Source organism: Salvelinus namaycush, chromosome 6, assembly GCF_016432855.1.
Source record: "Salvelinus namaycush isolate Seneca chromosome 6, SaNama_1.0, whole genome shotgun sequence".
Classification (NCBI taxonomy): domain Eukaryota; kingdom Metazoa; phylum Chordata; class Actinopteri; order Salmoniformes; family Salmonidae; genus Salvelinus; species Salvelinus namaycush.
In genome coordinates, this window is record NC_052312.1 from 42,694,012 (window position 1) to 42,714,888 (window position 20,877).

General features: G+C 46.2%; 1 protein-coding gene across 2 annotated transcripts in view; it reads right to left on the bottom strand.

The window, feature by feature from the left end:
* The window catches only part of LOC120050043 (filamin-C-like), a 94,655-nt gene that overhangs the window by 14,976 nt on the left and 58,802 nt on the right, over positions 1-20,877 (bottom strand). For both annotated transcript variants that reach the window (XM_038996654.1, XM_038996653.1), the window contains exons 8-29: positions 20,442-20,642; positions 17,962-18,099; positions 17,627-17,753; positions 17,114-17,250; positions 16,192-16,385; positions 15,762-16,019; positions 15,103-15,226; positions 14,735-14,895; positions 14,547-14,637; positions 14,149-14,318; positions 12,238-12,355; positions 11,559-11,821; positions 9,307-9,904; positions 5,988-6,161; positions 4,550-4,712; positions 4,070-4,230; positions 2,753-2,920; positions 2,496-2,619; positions 2,081-2,237; positions 733-922; positions 563-586; positions 164-411 (exon numbers count right to left, since the gene is read on the bottom strand). In XM_038996654.1, coding sequence (XP_038852582.1) covers positions 164-411; positions 563-586; positions 733-922; positions 2,081-2,237; positions 2,496-2,619; positions 2,753-2,920; positions 4,070-4,230; positions 4,550-4,712; positions 5,988-6,161; positions 9,307-9,904; positions 11,559-11,821; positions 12,238-12,355; positions 14,149-14,318; positions 14,547-14,637; positions 14,735-14,895; positions 15,103-15,226; positions 15,762-16,019; positions 16,192-16,385; positions 17,114-17,250; positions 17,627-17,753; positions 17,962-18,099; positions 20,442-20,642 — 3,989 coding nt within the window. The remainder of the gene's footprint in view (positions 1-163; positions 412-562; positions 587-732; positions 923-2,080; positions 2,238-2,495; positions 2,620-2,752; positions 2,921-4,069; positions 4,231-4,549; positions 4,713-5,987; positions 6,162-9,306; positions 9,905-11,558; positions 11,822-12,237; positions 12,356-14,148; positions 14,319-14,546; positions 14,638-14,734; positions 14,896-15,102; positions 15,227-15,761; positions 16,020-16,191; positions 16,386-17,113; positions 17,251-17,626; positions 17,754-17,961; positions 18,100-20,441; positions 20,643-20,877) is intronic.

Below are 20,877 nucleotides of genomic sequence, written 5' to 3' on the forward strand. Positions count from 1 at the left end.
CCAGCCTAGAGAGCACACAACATCGTGTCACATCATAATGTTACAGAAGACATTCAATGAATGAAACACATTTATGGCAACACTTTAACAAACAAACACCACTTTCCCAACAAATTCAGGTAAGGACTACAGTACCCATGATTCCATACCAGAAAGTACTCACCACAACATGGAAGGGGCTGTTTGGAATGTGTTCTCCTCCAAAGCGGATGGTGATGACGTATTTCCCGGGTTCCGGAGCCGTGTAGTAGATGTCAAATGTTCCGTCGGAATTCTCCACCACGTCCACGTCTAGCTCCGCCCCATCTGGCGTCGACACCTTACAGGTCACCTTTCCCTTCCCAGCAGCTTTTGCGTCCACGGTGATGACGGTCTCCTCGCCGATCTGGATGGTGGGTCCGAGGCCTGAACCTGTCGAGAATGATTGACATGTAAGGAGACCATACAAAACTACTGAAACTATCCCGTCATCACTAACATCAAGTCAATATAATCACATGCTGTACATATACTGATATGCATGCTAGTTCTCAGAAGAATTAGCATGTTTAGAAATGCTCACCCAATCCATGTCCTCCAATGGAAACTGTAAATAGAAAATAAAACCATAATTTATGGTGCCTCATGGGTAAAACCCACTCAAGCTACTTCATCAGAGCAATGTTTATCCAGGCCTTCCTCCATAGAGATATACAGTATAGATATACTTTTACATATAGTCCTCTCACTGACCTGTGACCAGACACTTGCTGGCGTCTCCAGTGGGCAGGGCATGGATACGATAGGGTGAGTAGGGAATCTCGTCTCCTCCATACTTGATGGTGATGGTGTAGCGCCCTGCCATGTCTGGTACATAGGACACTGTGTACGTCCCATCTCTGTTGTCACGGATATTGGCCTTTTTCGGCTTGCCTTCTGGGTCCTACAGGTATAGGGATATGGTATGAGTGTGTGCGTGTGTGCACTCATGTAAACTGTACATTTTCTATGTATGTCATCTTTTCAACATGACGCAACACAAATCTGTGCACAATGCAACAGTGGGAGTGATTATCTTTGAGAATGGATGGTGCTATGTTTAGGGAAGCGCCATTTTCTACAGTTAGTGGGATAAAGAAAACCACATTAGCCAATTAGCCAAACCCAATGGAGGTCAGTCCACACAGACTGGGGAGGAGGGACATTTAGGGGATGGAGAATGTCTTTCATGTGTACTACTGCTTAGGAGAAATGTTCACTTTCAAACATCCAAGAGATCCCTGTTCCTCCCTGTACTGATGTGTACTGTCCCAACTCATCACAGCACCACAATTGTTTCAGTGAAGCTTCAGCCAGGGAGTCAAGTGAATCCTTTGTTAATGCATTGTTTTAACGTTGGTCTAAAATTCCTTTTTATCTGGTTTACAATCCCTTCCCTCCTCTCTCACAGTAAGAAGAGAAGAGAGTGAAAGGAGACAGAGATTACAAAATAATCCTCCCAGGGTCCTCAGCAAGTACAAAAAAGACAAGGGACAAAAGAACGAGGGGACTAGGGAAGAAGGGGACGAAAAGGGAACAAGAGGGCGAGGGGAGACGGCAGACAGCGTGAGGGGTGAAAGAGAAGAGGCCAGAAAAAGGAAGAGCAGGCCTTACGGAGCCTTTCTTAAGAATACTGAAGGGTATGGTCCCCTTGACTATATGCTTCTCCCATACCCTCCTGCCCCAGTCCTCCACAAACACTGAGGCCTCGCGCCTGGACCCATCCGGACCCTGCAGACAAGTCAACAGGCAGACACATCACAGCCACAACCCAACCACATCCCAGATCAGGGAGGGGGAGAGAGAAAGGAATGGGTAGAATGGGTGGAGGGGCTGACTTAACATGTTTTTTTGTTTTTTTAACACACAATAAGAAAATAAGGTAGAAATGTCCAAATTGGTAATAAGTATGAATCATAACAGCAAGCTTGAAGAGATGTTTATCATCTTAAGGTTAAAGAAAAAGAAGTTGAGGTTTTAAATAGGGAGGACAATGGCTGAGCTCACAGTGAATGAGAGTTTCCTGTCTAGAGAGGAAGTGACAGAGGAAGAGGTGACTCACCAGTATCTGCACAGTGAGCAGGCCTTCGCCAGCATCGCGGGCATCGATGGTGAACTCCACGGGCAGGCTGGCAGGCACACCCTGGGCACTCAAACCTGGCCCACTGGCACGCACCTTACTGGCATCATGAGCAGGCAATGTCTTGATCTTATACGGACTGCAGAGAGAAAAAAAAACATAATTTGAAAGAAAGGGGTGTCACGACTGAACGATTTATGAAAGATCAAGCAAGAGATAAGATTTCAGTCTCTCAAGGATTTAAATGTTTCAGTTCAACTGAATTCCCACTTCAAGACAGGAAAAGAGGATCAATAGAGAATGACAGAGCGATGAAAACATTGTACAATGATTTGATGAAAACATCAAAGATGTTTCTCTGTGATCACAGTTTGGTTCCTCCTCCTGCTGTTCTGACCTGCGAGGGACCTCCTGCTCAGCGTACTTCACACACACGGTGTACGGGCCGTCCTTGGCCGGGGTGTAGGTCGCTGTGTGTGTTCCGTCTCCATTATCTGTGATGTTCACTGGCTCAGCCACTCCTGAGGCGGGAAGTAATTAAATATTGATCACAGTCTGAAACCTTAAAACTTCACAGCCAACGAAAGCTATTTGGTTTGTGCGGAGGGAGGGGGGTGTCTGTGTGTGTGTCTCTCTCTTTATCTCTCCTCTTACCAGTAGGTCCGTACAGCACCACTCCCAGAGGGGCGAGGCCAGCCTTGCTGGTGTCCACAGTGAAGGTCTGAGGAACATGGGCTCTGACTCCACTACCCAGCCCTGGGCCTGAACACCTCACCTTACTTGGGTCCACCAGCTCTCTCACTGGCACACGGAAAGGACTCCCTGCAACACAGACACACAGACAGAATGGAATTACACACGTATAGGTATACAGGTCAAGTGTACATTGATGAGTATTCATTTGTTTATGTACCTCTTTGAAAGCCCTGACAAAGCAAAACATTCTCATTACATACTTGTAGCATGTGTTAAACAGGCCCTGTATTGACAAGATATTCGAGTGACCGCTCTAACAATGGAAATACATGTCCTCAAAGATGGAAAGCAGGCATGGGAAGATGAGATCAGATGGGACCATTCTAGCTAATGAGAGGGCAGATCTGCATGTTTACAACAGGCCATAGAAATTTAGTTCCATTAGTTCATAGTTACAATAATTGCTTCTAATAAAACATATGTATGTCCTTGAACCGACTATTTTAAAATTGCACACAGAAGAAGTAAGTTATAAGGGTCATTTAGTTGCTAAAGGCAGCCTCCAGTACCCCGGCCGGCCTTCAACTTGAGTTACTCAATGAGGGGGGGAGCACTGAGTTAGCATGCAACGTCCCTTCCTGGAGTAGCTCAAACTGCTCATGTTATGTCTCCATGAGACGTCATCTTAACGGACTTAATTTGACTTCCAAGCACTATTGATTCTTCACATAGGAATGAAAGGTGTCACGTGATCGATGGTTTTGTCCATTCATATATACAGTCATTGGGAAGCCCTCAATGGCAATGTCCATGCTAAAACTGGTTATATCCATGATGAGTCCTCTATCTCTATGACATGCACAACTATGATAAACATATATTTTTTCAAAGATGCCAAAATGCCACGTGCGTCCACTTATATCAGTGCATTCGTAACAAGCTAGCCATTACGAAACTTCTATTCGATCAAATAACCCTCACCTAACAAATTAGCGATTAAACTCTCTCATTGACCTCCATACAAAAATTCCTCTCTTCGTTGGCTTATTTTCATGGACAGATTTTGGGCAGAGTAAACATCTCGCTTCACTTCATCCTCTCTGACCAAGCAAAACATCCTCATTCCATACTTATAGCATTTGGTATATACAGGTCTAGTGTACATCGATACACGTACCTTTTTGAAAGCCGAGACCAATCAAAACATCTTCCATAACACTAACAAAACTCTTCATCAACCAATCAAGAATAGTTTAAATTCTTTCCACAAAGTACCTGGGATGGGCAAGCCTCCGAAGGTAATGTTGACGTCATAGTCACCCGGGGTGAAGGGGATGTACTCCACACTGCAGCTGCCATCTTTATTGTCCTTACAGGACATCTTAGCCTCTGATGGACCCTCGATGGCCAGGCCCAGACCCCCTGTACCAGCACCCCTAGAGGGGGAGGGAGGGACGGAGAGAGGGGGACAGAAAGAGAGAGGGATGGTGAAGAGGGAGGAGAGAAGAATGTTTTACCTAAATGCTGAATTGAAACAAACCAGTATCTCATAACTGAGAGAAAAAAAAATCTACACCATTTAACCTTTCTCACCCTACTTACACCCCATTTCAACCATCTAATTGTCACCCCAGTTTGTGTCCAGTGTGTACCCCCTGAACAGAGTGACAAAGGGATGCAATGGTGCTCTCTGATGGAAGCCTTATGTTCCACATGGTAAGGATGATGATTATATAAATAAGTTAGTGTGTGCACCTGGTTTCCACGGTGAAGCGGTTGGGTTTATTGACCAGGCCCTCCTCCAGACCAGGACCGTAGGCTCTGACACGGCTGGGGTCACAACCCTCCGTTACCGGGACACGGAACGGACTGTTAGGCACCGCCACATCATCATACAGCACCTCAATCAGGTGCATCCCTGAACACACACAGGGAGAGAACACACACACAGTAAGACAGTACACACACACACACACACACACACACACACACACACACACACACAAAAGCACATTTGACTACTTTCTTTTGAAAGCAGTGTGACCTCCAAAAAACCCAATCTCAACAGTGAATCACTGTGGCCATCGCTAGAGGAATACTGATTAGATTACTAAGCTGCTACATTAAACTGTGTGTGTGTGTGACCTTCATTATGAAAAGTCCATGTCAAAGAGGCTGCCACAAGGTTGCGTATTTCTGTCCCCCAATCCAGCGGGCTGAGGCCTGGACGTAACAGACATCCCCTATTAGTGGAAAACCATCTGCCTTCCCTCTATAGCCAGTCACCGGCTACTAATACCTCTCTCCCCCTCCCCCCCTCTCTCCCTCCCCCTCTCCCCCTCTCCCCCCCCCCCCCCCCCCTCTCTCCCTCCCCTTCTCCCCCTCCCCCTCTCTCCCCCCTCCCTCTCTCTCCCCTCCCCCTCTCCCCCTCCCCCCCCCCCCTCCCTCTCTCTCTCCCCTCCCTCTCTCTCCCCTCTCTACCTTATCCTCCATCTTTCTGTTCTGTGTGTCTCTCTGATCTTCGCTCTCCCTTTTCCAAGTAATCTCAAAGTGTGTGCTCTCTTTCCCCCTTGTGTCCTCAACAACCTGGGCCTATATATAGACACACATCAACCCCCTCCCACTTCTCAATAACTCACAAATATTCACAAATGATATCACAGTATGAGTGCTGATCTACGATCAGATCCCCCCAAACTGATCCTATATCAGTGCTCCTACTCATAGCCACTCGGTGAATATGGGCCAAGGGGCCTACACTGGGAGAAATCACACTGCTTCCTGGCAGGCTAGAGTATGTTAAAGTCATGAAGGGCAGAACAGCTGAGCTCGGCTCTTTTCCCCATGGCTAAAGGGGAGGGAAAACAGTTAGTTTTATGAAAGCCACAGGGTTTATTTTGGGGGAATTACGACGTGCTGGAAAAACATTCATAAAACAAGGTGAGCACCAAGGCTACCCAGACTCCCTCACTTCAGGCCTCAGAGGGGCTATAAGCGAATCAGACGGGTGTAATGAGTCAGCTCTGGGCTCATTCAGGTACAATAACATCCAAGGCAATCTAATGACTTTCCTATGAGTTTTGATGTTATGTATGGTAGATAATACATTGTGCCTAATATTCTGCTTCATCATAATGTCCTCGAGATAGAATGTACATCACATTATTGGTGCAGTTGCATGACTCAGCCTTACCATCCTCATAGGCAGTGTATTCCACTCTGTAGGTGCCTTCTCCCTTGTCAGTGATGTAGGCGTCTGTGTTGGCGCCTGAAGGGTTGACGATGCGGGCCTTGACATGGCTGCTCCCGGTCTTGCTCTTGGCACGGGCATCCACGATGAAATGGGTGGTCACCTCCCTCAGGACCCCTGTGGACAACACAGATGCAGTAGGTATGTGGAGCTTGGTTGATTTGTCTGTCTCTCACAGGTGATGTGTCTGTCTGTCTGTACTTCTGTCTTTGTCCCTTGTTCTCTGATCCACAGGAGGTTGGTGGCACCTTCATTTGGGAGAACGGGCTTGTGATAATGACTGGAGCGGAAACAGTGGAATGGTATCATATACATCAAACACATGGTTTCCATGGTTTCCGGGTGTTTGATGCCATTCCATTTGCGCCATTCTGGCCATTATTATGAACCGTCCTCCCCTCAGCAGCCTCCTGCACTCTGATCGCAAATTATTTTTCTCTATGTGATAGACACACATTTCTCTTTCTCCCCCTGTCTATCTCTAACTTTTCCCTAGGGATCTAAGGTGAGACTAATTCGACAGCAGGTCTGTCTGAGTTAACATAAACCTCCATTGACAGCCGCACGTCTGCGTCTGCAGTACCAATTCCACTGGCTTTAAAAGCCCAGCCAATCACTGCCAATCAGGAACACATCCAGCCAATCACAAAGCAATTACAACCCCTCACTGTCAGACATGGCCAATCAGGATCGTCCAAGTCTAATCAAAGCCAGACGCAGGCCAGTAATGTCAGTCAAGCTGTGGTCAGGTCGCTACGGCTAATTGTCAGTTTATTTTCCTTCCTCTACAGACAGAAAGATAGGGGAGGGAGAATAGGATTGGGAGAGAAAGGACAGAGAGAGAGAAAGAAGGAAAGAGAGAGAGGGAAGGGTGAGGGAGGGAGAAAGAGAGCGAGAGAGAGAGAAATGATCAAATACACAGACCACAAATTTAGCACTGCCACACTCTATTAAGCAGGTTTTGAGTGTAGGCTATTCCCCTGACATCTGGAACCAAGGACTGAAAATGGAGACAAATTTGATCCAGTCAATTACCGTGGCAAGTGTGTCAACAGAAACCTGGCAAAAAAAATACTCTGCGCCATCATGAACAGCATGAGCAAAAATCTCATTTCATTCTTACCAAATTATCGAACTTCAGACAACATTTATACCCTACACACCCTAATTGATAAACATGTGAATCAAAACAAAACATTTCTCCTGCTTTGTGGATTTGATTCAATTTGGCATGAAGGCATTTTTCTCAAATGAATAGAAAGTGGTGTGGGTAGAAAAACATACTGTATGATGTCATCAAATCAATGTGTAGAAATAACAAATGTGCAGTCAAAATTGGAAATAAACATACACATTTATTTTCCCAAGGACTCAGAGTGAAACAGGGGAACAACCGGAGCTCAAGTCTATTTAATATATACATTACAGAATTGGCAAAAACACTAGAACAATCAACAGCCCCAGGTCTCACTCAGAAATAAAATGCCTCCTGTATGCAGATGACATGGTGCTGCTGTCCCCCACAAAAGAGGGGTTACAGCAACAACTAGATCATCTGCAACAGTCCTGTCAGATTTTATATGTTCCAGAAAAGATCCAGATGTCAGGGAAACCGATATCAATTTTTACTGGGCTCCACTGATGTAGAAGACAAACACCTACACATCATTTGGGACCAAAAATCTGCTCCACAGGAAACTTCAACCTGGCTGTGAAACTTAAAGACAAAGCGAGGTGGGCTTTCTATGCAATTAAAATATCTCTCAAATTAGACATACCAATTAGGATCTGGCTCAAAATATTCAAATCAACAAAAGAGACAATTGCACTATACGGCAGTGAAGTGTGGGGTCCGCTTATAAAACAAGAATTGGACAAACACCAAATTGAAAGACTTCATGAGGAATTCTCTGAGAGCATCCTAAGAGTACAGAGAACAATTCTAAACAATGCATGCAGAGCAGAATTAGGCCAATTCCCTCTTCTGATTAATATCCAAAAAAGAGCCACCAAATTGTATAATAATTTCAAAACAAGTGACCCCCACTCCTACCACTACAAAGCCCTCAACTGCCAAGAGGTGACCACAGAGAAGTCCCCTCAGAGAAGTCCCCTCAGCCAGGTGGTCCTGAGGCTCAATTCACTAACCGCTACCAACCCAACAAATCCTCAGGACAGCACTCAGAAAATCTGGCCCAACCAAATTATCACAAAGGAAAAATAAAAATATATCACCTACTGGAAAACCCCCACAAATAATCAAAGTAAACTTCAATGCTAGTAAGTTGCTAAACAGATTTCGATATATTTTATACCTAAAGGCGTCATAAAATTCCAAATAAATAGCTAAATGATCCATGACATGACCATCGTAAAACAATTCCATATGTCAGCTTAGAACCCGCCCCCCAACGGCTTAGACTCTAAAGAATTCATTACAAACAGTCTAGTATATTGCTGTCCTTGACCATCGTCGCTATATGTTTACTTTGACAATGTAAGTGTTTACTTTCCCATGTCAATAAAGTATACTGAATTTAATTGAGAGAGAGAGAGAGAGAGAGAGAGAGAGAGAGAGAGAGAGAGAGAGAGAGAGAGAGAGAGAGAGAGAGAGAGTAAGCACTGGACAAGCAAGGGGAGGGATAAAGGCAGGAAAGACTGCTTTTGTGCTTTGAAGCACAATGGAATGCAATGACAGAGGGATAGAGAAGAGATGGAAGTCTCTTGGCCAGAGCTCTTGGTTCATTTTGCTTTACTGTGACATTCGCCCTGTGTTTGATGTAATGGCTGGCCTGAACTCAGTCAAGAGTTAGACTTGCAGTCTATTCTCTATATAGAGCACTTCTTTTGCACCATATAGGGAACAGGGTGCCATTTTTGGATACAGGCAGAGTCTTTTGAACAGCAGGGATGTGGTAGCCTCTGATTTAAGCTACAACCTTTATATGACAGTTACTTATACTGTATTTGGCACCGCAACTACTCCTTTTATCTCTGAAAATATCTCTTCTATGTACTGTTAAGGAAGTAGGCTACAGACTGCGTCTTTTATGAACTATAGACTGTCTTTTTAAGTCCTAAACCTTGATGGAATCACACAGAAGCTATTCAATGAAAATCCTGTTTGAATTATGTGTCAAATAAGTGCAATGAGGCCTAAATTCTGATTCAGTGAAAAACAATCAAAGTGAAAAGCCTATTGTCCGTCATCGTCATCGCCATGATGATGATGACGATTATCTACATTTGTGAATGTTCTTACCTCTCGGTTCCACTCCTGGTCCGTACACCTTCACCCCGCTGGTATCCACGGCTGGGTCCACTTGCACACGGGCGGGGAACTTGGGCACGGCGTGCCCCCCGTATTTAATGGTGATAGTATACATGCCATGGAACTGTGGGATGTACGTGATAGAATAGGTCCCATCACTGTTGTTCTGAACACGCACCTCCACCTTCGACCCCGAATCTGAAATAATCTCAATGGTCAGCTCGGCGTCCCCAGCCTTGGCGCAGTCCACTACGAACGACCCTGCCTCGTTGACCTTCCCTCTCTCCAGGCCTGGCCCACTGGCCGTGACCTTACTGGGGTCAAACACGGACTGTACCGTGGCCTTGAAGGGGGAGCCGGGGATGTGCTGCTCGGCAAACAGGATGTTGATGGCGTATTCGCCGGGCTCTGTGGGCAGGTAGGAGACAGAGCAGGACCCGTCGCCGTTGTCCTGGCACTCGATCTTGGCCTCGCATGGCCCCTCCACGGTCAGGCCCAGCCCGCCGGTGCCCGCACCCTTGGTGTCAATGGCGAAGGGGGCCGGCTTGCCCACCATGCCCCCCTGGAGGCCTGGGCCATAGGCATGCACCTGAGAGACAGCAGGGGGGAGAAACCATTAGACTAACAGCTCAGAGGGGGTGATTAGATCGAAATGGGTGCTCTATGTTACAAATAAAATGAAGCACGCCATACTAAGCTCTTTTGGAATTTCAGTAATAGAGCCATCAGAAGTGAAGAAGTAACAGGAGTCTCATCTGACGAATGGTTGAAAGATGACTGCATCTGACCAACATGAAAAGTGCATATGTCTATGACCACAATAACTATTTCAGTTCTTTCTCTGCATGACCGGCGTATTCTAAACCCTCCCAGTAATGCTTTCCGAGAGTGATGGCGCAGTCCAGTGACTGACATACAGCTCATCCTGTTTGGCGGTGGGGAGGGGGAGGGGGGATGACGTATTGGGGAACATCTGGTGAAGGGGGTCAGGTGTGTTATGGTCCAACGCCCCAGTCCCACATGGGACAGCAGTGACCTCACCGCCTGACTCATCTAACTGCGACTAAAGGTAAACACTCACTCACACACATACTATCTCTCGCTGTCTCTTCACACACACACACACACACACACACACACACACACACACACACACACACACACACACATGCATAAACACACATACTGTACTCGCTCGCTCTTTCTCTCTCTCTCTCACACACACACACACACACACACACACACACACACACACACACACACACACACACACACACACACACACACACACACACACACACACACACACACACACACACACACACACACACACACACACACACACCTTCTGGCGTTGGTTAATGATTGATACTCTCTGGATGAGTCTTGGACAAAGCAAACAGCCCCCAGGTGATCAGAGTGATGAATATGTTTCATTATCACTGTATTACACTTCTACTGCTCCTGGACCTGTCTGTCTGACTCCGGGGGACCAGGGGACCAGGGGAGAGTCAGGGGGGAAATAGTACAGTATGGAGAAACTGTGCCAAGGGAAGACGTTACTATACTAAAGACTAACTGGGAAAGAGGATGGATGGGACAAGAACAGAGGGATAGAGAGGGAGATGGGGAGTGGGGCAAAGAGAGAGAAAGGGAGATGAAAAAAGGGACAGAGAGAGGGGGGAGGAGATACTCACTACTAAGTTGGGACACACTGGGTTTGAGTTAGACCCTCACAGACAGTTGTTAAATGGAAACGGAATGCAATGATGTGTGTCATCAGACAGGAAGCCTCCTTAAGTCATGTACTAATGGAAGTTCCTCCCTATAGCTCTCCACGGGACCACCAGGACTGCGACCCTACAGGCCCTAAAGAGACTGATACAGTACATGCAGACTGGACCAATGGCAGGTCTTCCTTACCGTCTAACCCCATGCAGACCGGACCCATCGCTCTATAGAGCAGCATACAGAGTTGTGAAATGTCTGAACATTCCTTCCAGCATAGCTCAAAGAGTAAAAACCCACTAGCTTTATCCATTTAATCTTTTGGGGACGTAATCTCAGCTGCACTATGTATTCTACAGTGCTTACTGTACAGTACACAGGTTTTGTGTGTGTGTGTGTGTGTGTGTGTGTGTGTGTGTGTGTGTGTGTGTGTGTGTGTGTGTGTGTGTGTGTGTGTGTGTGTGTGTGTGTGTGTGTGTGTGTGTGTGTGTGTGTTTGTCTCAGGTGTATCCTACCTTTGAGGGGTCAGGGGGCATCACCCCCTCCACAGTGAAGGGGCTCCCAGGCACAGGGTTCCCATCATAGCTGATGTCCACTTTGTAGGGGCCCTCCTCAGGGGGAATGTACTTCACAGTGTGCACTTCGTTGGCCGTGTCAGACTCCAGCTTGCAGGGGATTGGCCGACGAGAGGGCGAGGTGATCTTCACATCCAACTTGCCCTGGCCACCGACGCCGTGCGTGCTCACTGTGAACTCCTGATCCTTCCCAACGTCGACCTCTGTAGGTCACACACACACACACAGGGCTATAGCATACATTCCTGTTAGGCACCAAAGTGAAAACAATAGATTTTAGTTAACAGACTGAAATGATTAGATACCTAGGGAATCATAATTATTTTCTATATGACTATGGAGCCAAGCCATCATACAAAACAAATATTATACTGTCCTTGGTGCATCGGCCAAATAATTCCTTGGCAGTATTGAATATCACGAGGGCCAGTTGATTTTATATAACCTCTTAAAGGAAGTAACTGTTAGAAGAAGGCCAACGTATTTTCTGTGGCTGTGTGTTCTGAGGAAGACAAATGTGTTGGAGGACAGGAGGTCAAACTCTTCCAGGTGATGAACGGTAGTTTATTTCCTGGTCAGTTTCTTAGTAAAATGAGAGTACGTGTGGGGGGGTACTCACTGTTGTTCAACCCCTGAATTTTGACCTTGTTGATGTCAAGGGGCGGCGCCACAGTGATGTTGAAGGGGCTCTTGGGAATGGGGTCACCGCCGTGGCAGATTGAGATAGACATGTTACCCTGAGAGATGGAGAGAGAGGGGGGAGAGACAGAGAGGTGGAGAGAGGGAGAAAGGGGGATAAGAGAGAGCGAGAGAGATATGAGAGCGGGAGAGAGAGAGGGAGATATGGTGGGGAAAGAGGGAGGGAGAGAGAGAGAGAGAGAGGATATGGAAGATGGACAGAGACAGAAAAAGATGAATGTGGTTGTTATATTATGACATATGGACATACTGAACATATACTACCATTCAAAGGTTTGGGGTCACTTAGAAATGTCCTTGTTTTTGAAAGAAAAACACATTTTTTGTCCATCAAAATAGCATCAAATTGATCAGAAATACAGTGTATAGATTGTTAACATTGTAAATGACTATTGAAGCTGGAAACGGCTGATTTCTTATGAAATATCTACATAGGCGTACAGAGGCCCATTATCAGCAACCATCACTCCTGTGTTCCAATGGCACGTTGTGTTAGCTAATCCAAGTTTATAATTTTAAAGGCTAATTAATCATTAGAAAACCCGTTTGCAATTATGTTAGCACAGCTAAAAACTGTAGTGCTGATTAAAGAAGCAATAAAACTGGCCTTCTTTAGACTAGTTGAGTATCTGGAGCATCAGCATTTGTGGGTTCGATTACAGGCTCCAAATGGTCAGAAAGAACTTTCTTCTGAAACTCATCAGTCTACTCTTGTTCTGAGAAATGAAGGCTAACAGAGGCCCATTATCAGCAACCATGACTCCTGTGTTCCAATGGCACGTTGTGTTAGCTAAGTGTATCATTTTAAAAGGCTAATTGATAATTAGAAAACCTTTTCTTTCAAAAACAAAGACATTTCTAAGTGACCCCAAAATCTTGAACGATAGTATATGTATACAGACTTCTGCAGCCTAAACATTTCAATCACCCTCTTACCAAGGCCTTCCTCCCCATTTTAACCCAAAAACACATCATCCAAAAAGAGGAGCCAGGAAATAACTCATACTTCAAACAATACAGATTTTAACGAGATTGTGAGGAATCTTGACCTTATGTGAACTCATACCTGTTGCACTGCAGTGTAGCGCACGGTGTAGTAGTAGTCATGGTTACATACCTGTTGCACTGCAATGTAGCGCACGGTGTAGGAGTAGTCATGGTTACATACCTGTTGCCCTGCAGTGTAGTGTGCGGTGTAGGAGTAGTCATGGTTGCATACCTGTTGCACTGCAGTGTAGCGCACGGTGTAGGAGTAGTCATGGTTACATACCTGTTGCACTGCAGTGTAGTGCACGGTGTAGGAGTAGTCATGGTTGCATACCTGTTGCACTGCAGTGTAGCGTACGGTGTAGGAGTAGTCATGGTTACATACCCGTTGCACTGCAGTGTAGTGCACGGTGTAGGAGTAGTCATGGTTGCATACCTGTTGCACTGCAGTGTAGTGCTTGGTGTAGGAGTAGTCATGGTTACATACCTGTTGCACTGCAGTGTAGCGCACGGTGTAGGAGTAGTCATGGTTGCATACCTGTTGCACTGCAGTGTAGCGTACGGTGTAGGAGTAGTCATGGTTACATACCCGTTGCACTGCAGTGTAGTGCACGGTGTAGGAGTAGTCATGGTTGCATACCTGTTGCACTGCAGTGTAGTGCTTGGTGTAGGAGTAGTCATGGTTGCATACCTGTTGCACTGCAGTGTAGCGTACGGTGTAGGAGTAGTCATGGTTACATACCCGTTGCACTGCAGTGTAGTGCACGGTGTAGGAGTAGTCATGGTTGCATACCTGTTGCACTGCAGTGTAGTGCTTGGTGTAGGAGTAGTCATGGTTACATACCTGTTGCACTGCAGTGTAGCGCACGGTGTAGGAGTAGTCATGGTTGTCAATGATCTCAAAGTCTCGGACATCGTCCCCTTTGGCTGCTCCGGTGAAGTGCACTTCAGGCTTGGCCTTGCCCGCTCCCTTGGTGTAGATGGTGAAGTGGGTGGGCTTACCTACCTCCACACCTAGACGTTGTCACACAGAGGGACAATCATGATCAATACAACTGATCTAGTAATCAGTTGCATTAACATTCATTAGCATATAATTAAATAAAACACCAGAATTGGACATTGATGTCCATTGTTTTGTAACTCTATGGTCATTATAGCATCATCGTTTACATTATTGTATGTGATTTTGATCTATTGGCCATGTCGGCAGCTTGTTACCATGATTACTAGAAGTCTCACCTGTCTTGTTGAGTCCGGGTCCCTCCGCCCTCACCTTGTTAGCGTCATGAGAGGGGTCCACCTTGATTCTGAAAGGGCTGATGGGTATTTCCTGTGGCAGGGGTCAAAGTGGGGTCATTGTTATTGTTTTTTTTCATAATAATGAAGCTAAAAATTCAAAATGGCGGTGTAGTTTCTCTTTCTCTCACGTGGTCAGCGAACAGCACCATGATGGTGTAGCGTCCGGGGCCGGGGGGCATGTACTTCACTGTGAACGTGTCGTTGTCGTTCTTGATGATGTCAAAGTCGATGTCGGCCTCTGCCGGACCGACCACGCCGGGAGCACACTTGATGCCGATACTGACATCCCCTGAGGAATGGGAATGGGAGTGAAGGAGTCCAGCATTAGGAAGGGGGTAAAAATTGGAGTGGAAAAACAAGTAAGATTGTTTAACATTAAGAAGGCAGATGGCAAGAAAATACTCATCAGTGCTAGAACCTACTCAACAACACTGTCGGCTACAACGTTGAGTAGTGAAGACCCTTCTATGTGTTGTATTTCTCTGTTGCATCTCACCTTGTCCTGCCTCGCTGCAGTCCACAGTGAAGTAGGTGGGCTCGTTGGCCTTCAGACCTGACTTCTCCACACCTGGACCATACACCTTCACATTCTCTGGGTGGCTGCCCTCTCCGATGGTCACCTGAGACACACACACACACACACACACACACACACACACACACACACACACACACACACACACACACACACACACACACACACACACACACACACACACACACACACACACACACACACACACACACACACACACACACACACACACACACACACACACACACACACACAGCAATGAACGTACATTACTAGTACCAGAACATTGTACAAAACTGTATACTATCTTTGCAAATGCACTCTAGAGTCTGAATATGCTATAGAATGCTGTAAGTGATGTATGTATGTACTGTATGTGTATCTACCACAGGGCTCTTCAACCCTGTTCCTGGAGAGCTTTCGTCCTGTAGGATTTCACTCCAACCCTAATCTAGCGCACCTGCTTATAATAATTAGCTGGTTGATAAGTTAAATCAGGTTATTTACAACTGGGGTTGAAATTAAAACCTACAGGAGGGTAGCTCTCCAGGAACAGGGTTGGAACGCCCTGATCTAACAGGTATTTATCTACAGTCTGTTAGATGGGTGGTCAGTCTTACCCTGAAGGGACTGTTGGGGACGTTGACCTCTCCCCAGGTGATAATGATGGTGTGTTTGATGGGCTTGGTGGGAATGTAGACACAGAGGAAGGTGCTGTCTCCGTTCTCTGTGATCTGGATGTCGATGGGGAAGCCCTCTGCATCCTGGGCGTATATCTTCAGCTGGCCCCTGCCGGCTCTACTTGTATCAATGGTGAACTCTGCTGGTTTGTTGACAATGCAGCCAATCGGTTCCAGACCTGGGCCATAGCTCTTCACCTACAAGGAGAGGGCATTCCTAATGCTGTTATGTCATCCTTATGTAGCCTCTATGTCATTATTACGTTACTATGACAGTATGTTACCATTCTCTTACTGTTACGTCACTTTATTATTCTGGTTCTACAGGCTGGCAAGCTGGTGGGGTAAATATGAAGGGGTGGGGTCTAACCTTCTCAGGGAACACGTCATTGGCTGTGAGGAGGATGTGGGCCATAAAGGGGCTGTCCTTGATGTCCTCGTCGTCACAGATGACGTGAACAGCGTAGTCGCCAGGCTCCGTGGGCCAGTAACGTACGTCACATGACCCATCGCCCTTATCATCACACTCTATCTTAGCCTGCGACGGGCCCTCGATGGAGAAACCTGGGGATGAACAGAGACAGGGAGAGAGATATAGGTACACATTATATAGAGCTGGGTAAAGTTATAAGCTCACACATACACAGAAAACGCACACAGACACACTGGCAGCAAAGAGACAAACAGGCATAGATGGCAACAGACTAAGAAATATTGGCAGGTTGGTTTTGTTGTCGCTTCTGATGGAGGTAGAAGATAGAGAAATAAGAGTAAGTTCATCCTAATTCATATAATAACTGTGATGAGGTGAATCATCAGGGGTCATGACCTTTTCCCTCAGCTGGTAGGTCAGACTGATCATGTAACAGGAACAGGAAGCCCTCAGGCCTTGCGCTGGTTTCCGTGACAAGTGACCCCCAAAATGTGGGCTTTAATCTCTCCAACTCTCCAACTGCTAACAATTACAGACAGCCTCCAGTGTGTGTGTGTGTGTGTGTGTGTGTGTGTGTGTGTGTGTGTGTGTGTGTGTGTGTGTGTGTGTGTGTGTGTGTGTGTGTGTGTGTGTGTGTGTGTGTGTGTGTGTGTGTGTGTGTGTGTGTGTGTGTGTGTGTGTGTGTCTGTGTGTCTGTGTGTCTGTCTGCCTGGAAATGGAATCTGTGTAAGTTGCCTGACAGTCATGTCAGAATTTCGGTGGAAAACAGTCCATCCCCTCTGGCCAATATAATAATGAGACAGCATTCTGCAGCTTTATCCTGGGTCTTTCTCTTCTAACAGCCGTCTGTCAGACTTACCCAGAGTTCCCACCTCTGTGCCGATGGCCTCCACCACAAAGTCAGCTGACTTCCCCACCATGCCTGTCTCCAGGCCCGGCCCCCACGCCCTCACCTTCTGGGGCCCCACGTCCTCACTCACCACCACCTCGAACGGGCTGCAGGAAATACACACACACACACACACATGCATGTTAATGCAGACACATACATACATAAACACACATACTGTACAGTCAGGGGTGGTCTAGTCAAACAGAAATCCTCTACAGCCCCATTGACTGTAATGTCAGTAAAATTAACGTAATTGATGTTGGACAACAGTGATATTTCCAGTTCCACCCCCCCTCCCCCCAGCCATTAACCTCCAAGGAATGCAGGAATGTAAGCTTCATAACATGACTCATTACAGGTCATTTCGGCTCCTTTAAGTTATTTGAACAACTGGAAATCCCTTAATGGTTCAGCCCACTGCCTTTATAGCTTTCATGTGGTTGTGCCCACAGCAGAATAGGGGGGAGGATAGGGTTTCACCTGCGTGGGATGGTCTGTCCGCCCCAGGTGATGGTGATGGTGTATTTGCCAGTCATGATGGGGTAGTAGTCACACTCATACACCCCTTCTCCCGCGTCACGCACCTTCACAGGCTCCTCTAGTCCCTCTGAGGGGGTCACAAACAGGTCACACACACAGCAGCTCAGAGGTCAACGGCTAGCCACAACATACAGTAAGTAGCCTTCCTATCACAACTAGACCATTGAAAACCATTACGTTTCATGAAGAGTATTTATGCCCTTATGAAACCAATAAATGAATGTGGTGGCAAGTCATAACAACATGAAAGATTACACTCATATCCACACACTCACTTGGCCCCTTGACGGTGACCTTGAGCTCTCCGCTGCCGGCTCCCTTGGTGTACACCTTGAAGTCAGCCACCTCTTTCACCCTCACCCCCTTAGGCTGGAGACCTCTCCCTGAGGCCCGGCACACGTTGGGGTTGCTGGCTGTGGGACCACCGAGGGGTAACGCGGTTAGACAAGAAGATAACAAGATACACACTCATACACACACAGGCTGGGGCAGAGGTTGGCTGTTAGTTCAGTCGGTTGAATAGTGGTGCATGAAGCACAGTCTGCATGGGCTGCCAGGGAAGAAGCAACAGGAGAGATGGACATTGAACAGGAGTTATAAACCCTGCAGAACAGCTAGACAGAGAACAAAGACGGGTTACTGTAAAACACTGGGCTTGAATGGATAAGATTGGCAGAATGAAAACAAAAAGACACGTTTCTGGAAAAGAAAGGTTTCTGGAATCATTTCTATGCGCTTGAATACAATGACGTTACACGGTGAACCTCTAGTTAGATGGCAAAACATTCCAAAGAAATATAGCTAGCATAACTATGCTAACATCTTGAGTTATGACGCCGCAGGCTTTCAATTAGCTAATTACCAGTGCTGTAATAGGACTGTAAAAATGCCTTGGCCACAGAAAACATTACAGCATTTTTGTCAAATTGGGAAGAAATAACCAGCTAACTCTCCCAATTCATCATCATTTTAGACCGCTTAAGTTTATAAATGACCAAAAGAAAAACAAGGAAAATAAAATAACAGATTTATGGAAAACCTCTTTATAGAGAGGCTGTTATTAAAATGGGTTATGAAGACAAACAATGTTATTGTTCTGTTATATTATGAAAAAGCTTTTGAAAAATGTCAGTTAACAGTGAAGCTAAAAATGGAGGAGCATTTGCATGTTCAGTGTTAGTCAGAAAAGACTAAATTGTAAATGGCTGACTGAACACAGAGCATTTGCTTTGGTCTGGGGGGATGAAGATGAGGATGAAGATGAGGCAGACAGTGTAATGAGGTATGTAAGACTCAAACACGTCTGGACGGTCACGCTGACTTTCGCTCTCGTCAAATGAAACAAAGGTCAAAGGTTAAGACAATCGATTTTTGTTTGACTTGAACAAGATTGTTTGTTTCTGGGTTAATTTTTGAATCTATCATAAAAAAACGGTGTTATGGTACAGTAGGGTGCTGTTGTTTTGTTAAAATCTATTTTTGTTAATTGGTGGGTGTTGTTACTCATTAGTTCTGTTCTAAATCGTCAAGTCAATTTAACGTCACACATGGAAGAAATCAAATCACATGTGTTACAGGATATTAAGCCAAAGTAGGCTACAAACTGGATAAAATGAAAGTGTGTGGGATTATTTGATAACTTTTTTGATATGCAGTATTCGAAGATTATTGCAATAAGACAATGTTGGAAGACCAATTGTAATGTACTTCTATTTTTGAAGCAGGTGATGTACAGTAAGTGTGTGACCTCTGTGTGTTGAAGACCTACCGAGCGTCTGTAAAGGTGACCGTCCAAAACCAGCCAACCACATGAATGGATGATGCTGCCTCTGTTGTTAAAATGAGGAGGAACTGCATTTCTTTCTCCCATTCACTCTCTTCATTTTCTTTCATTCATGCATTCTCTCTCTCTCATCCTTTCATTTCTTCTTTCAGTTACACACTCATTCCCTCTCATTCTGTCTCTTTGGAAGATGCCTGGGTTGAAGGGGGGGGTGAAGCCACAGAGGGCTAAGCGCCAGCACATGCCATCAAGCTGGGGACCCCCTGGTGCGGTGCGTCAAGGGGGTTGGTGGTATAGTTTTGAGTTTAGGGGGGGACCAGGCTGGCGCAGGTAGGCTCCAGTCTCTCCTCCACGGGCAAGCCTGTACTAACTTGGTCGCCTGGGTTTGGGCGGTGTTGGGGGGGGCACTCTCTTGGCCTTGTCTGTGGGTGGGGTGCGTATGGACTGGGGCACTATCTGCACCGGAGAGCCGGGGGGTAGGGAGCTCGGTGGAGCTGCATGGAGGAACAACAACGACATGACACACACGCAAGAACAGGACAGGATCACTCTGGAGAACCACCAGAATCCACAGCTTAGAACCCTGCCTCCCCAACACTCAGAACCCATCCAGAGTCCTCCCACAAACCAAGAGTTCACCAACCCTAACTCAACAATTTTCAGAACAACCCAAAAGACTTCAGACCATGCCGGTGGCCTGTCTGTTATGGAGATCAAATGTCTAGTTGTGAGGTCAGTCTAGACATTAATACTCAATATTACTCAGACTAGAAGGAGAGGGAGGGAGTCAGATAGTGGATTACTGTAAAAAATCTGTACAATCAGCAAAATCTGTGTGTGTGTGTGTGTGTGTGTGTGTGTGTGTGTGTGTGTGTGTGTGTGTGTGTGTGTGTGTGTGTGTGTGTGTGTGTGTGTGTGTGTGTGTGTGTGTGTGCGCGCACAGGCATGTGTGTGTGTGTGTGTGTGTGTTACCCTCTGAGATGTGGACGGTGAAAGGGCTTCTGGGTATCTGCTGCCCAGCAAACGTCACATAGATAACATGAGACCCCTCCAGGATAGGGCAATAGGTGCAACGGAAAATACTGTCCCCCTTGTTTTCCAGAATGATCTCCACGGTGTCTCTTCTGCCCTGGGAGTCCACGATGATTACACCCACGTCTCCAGCACCGGCACCTGGGGACAAAAAGAGATGAACTAACACCTTCTACTGTGTGGTCAGGGGACAGAAATGGGCGTAACACTGGAGGACATTAGAGAGAACGAATACATACATGTACTTTGTCATCATGATTGAAATAATAAATATCAGCTAATATTGCAAAGCTAATGATCATTCTAAAATATCCTCAGATTTACTTACAACCCTATTGATGAAACTAGGGGATTTCAATAGGAAAGGTAGATAGAT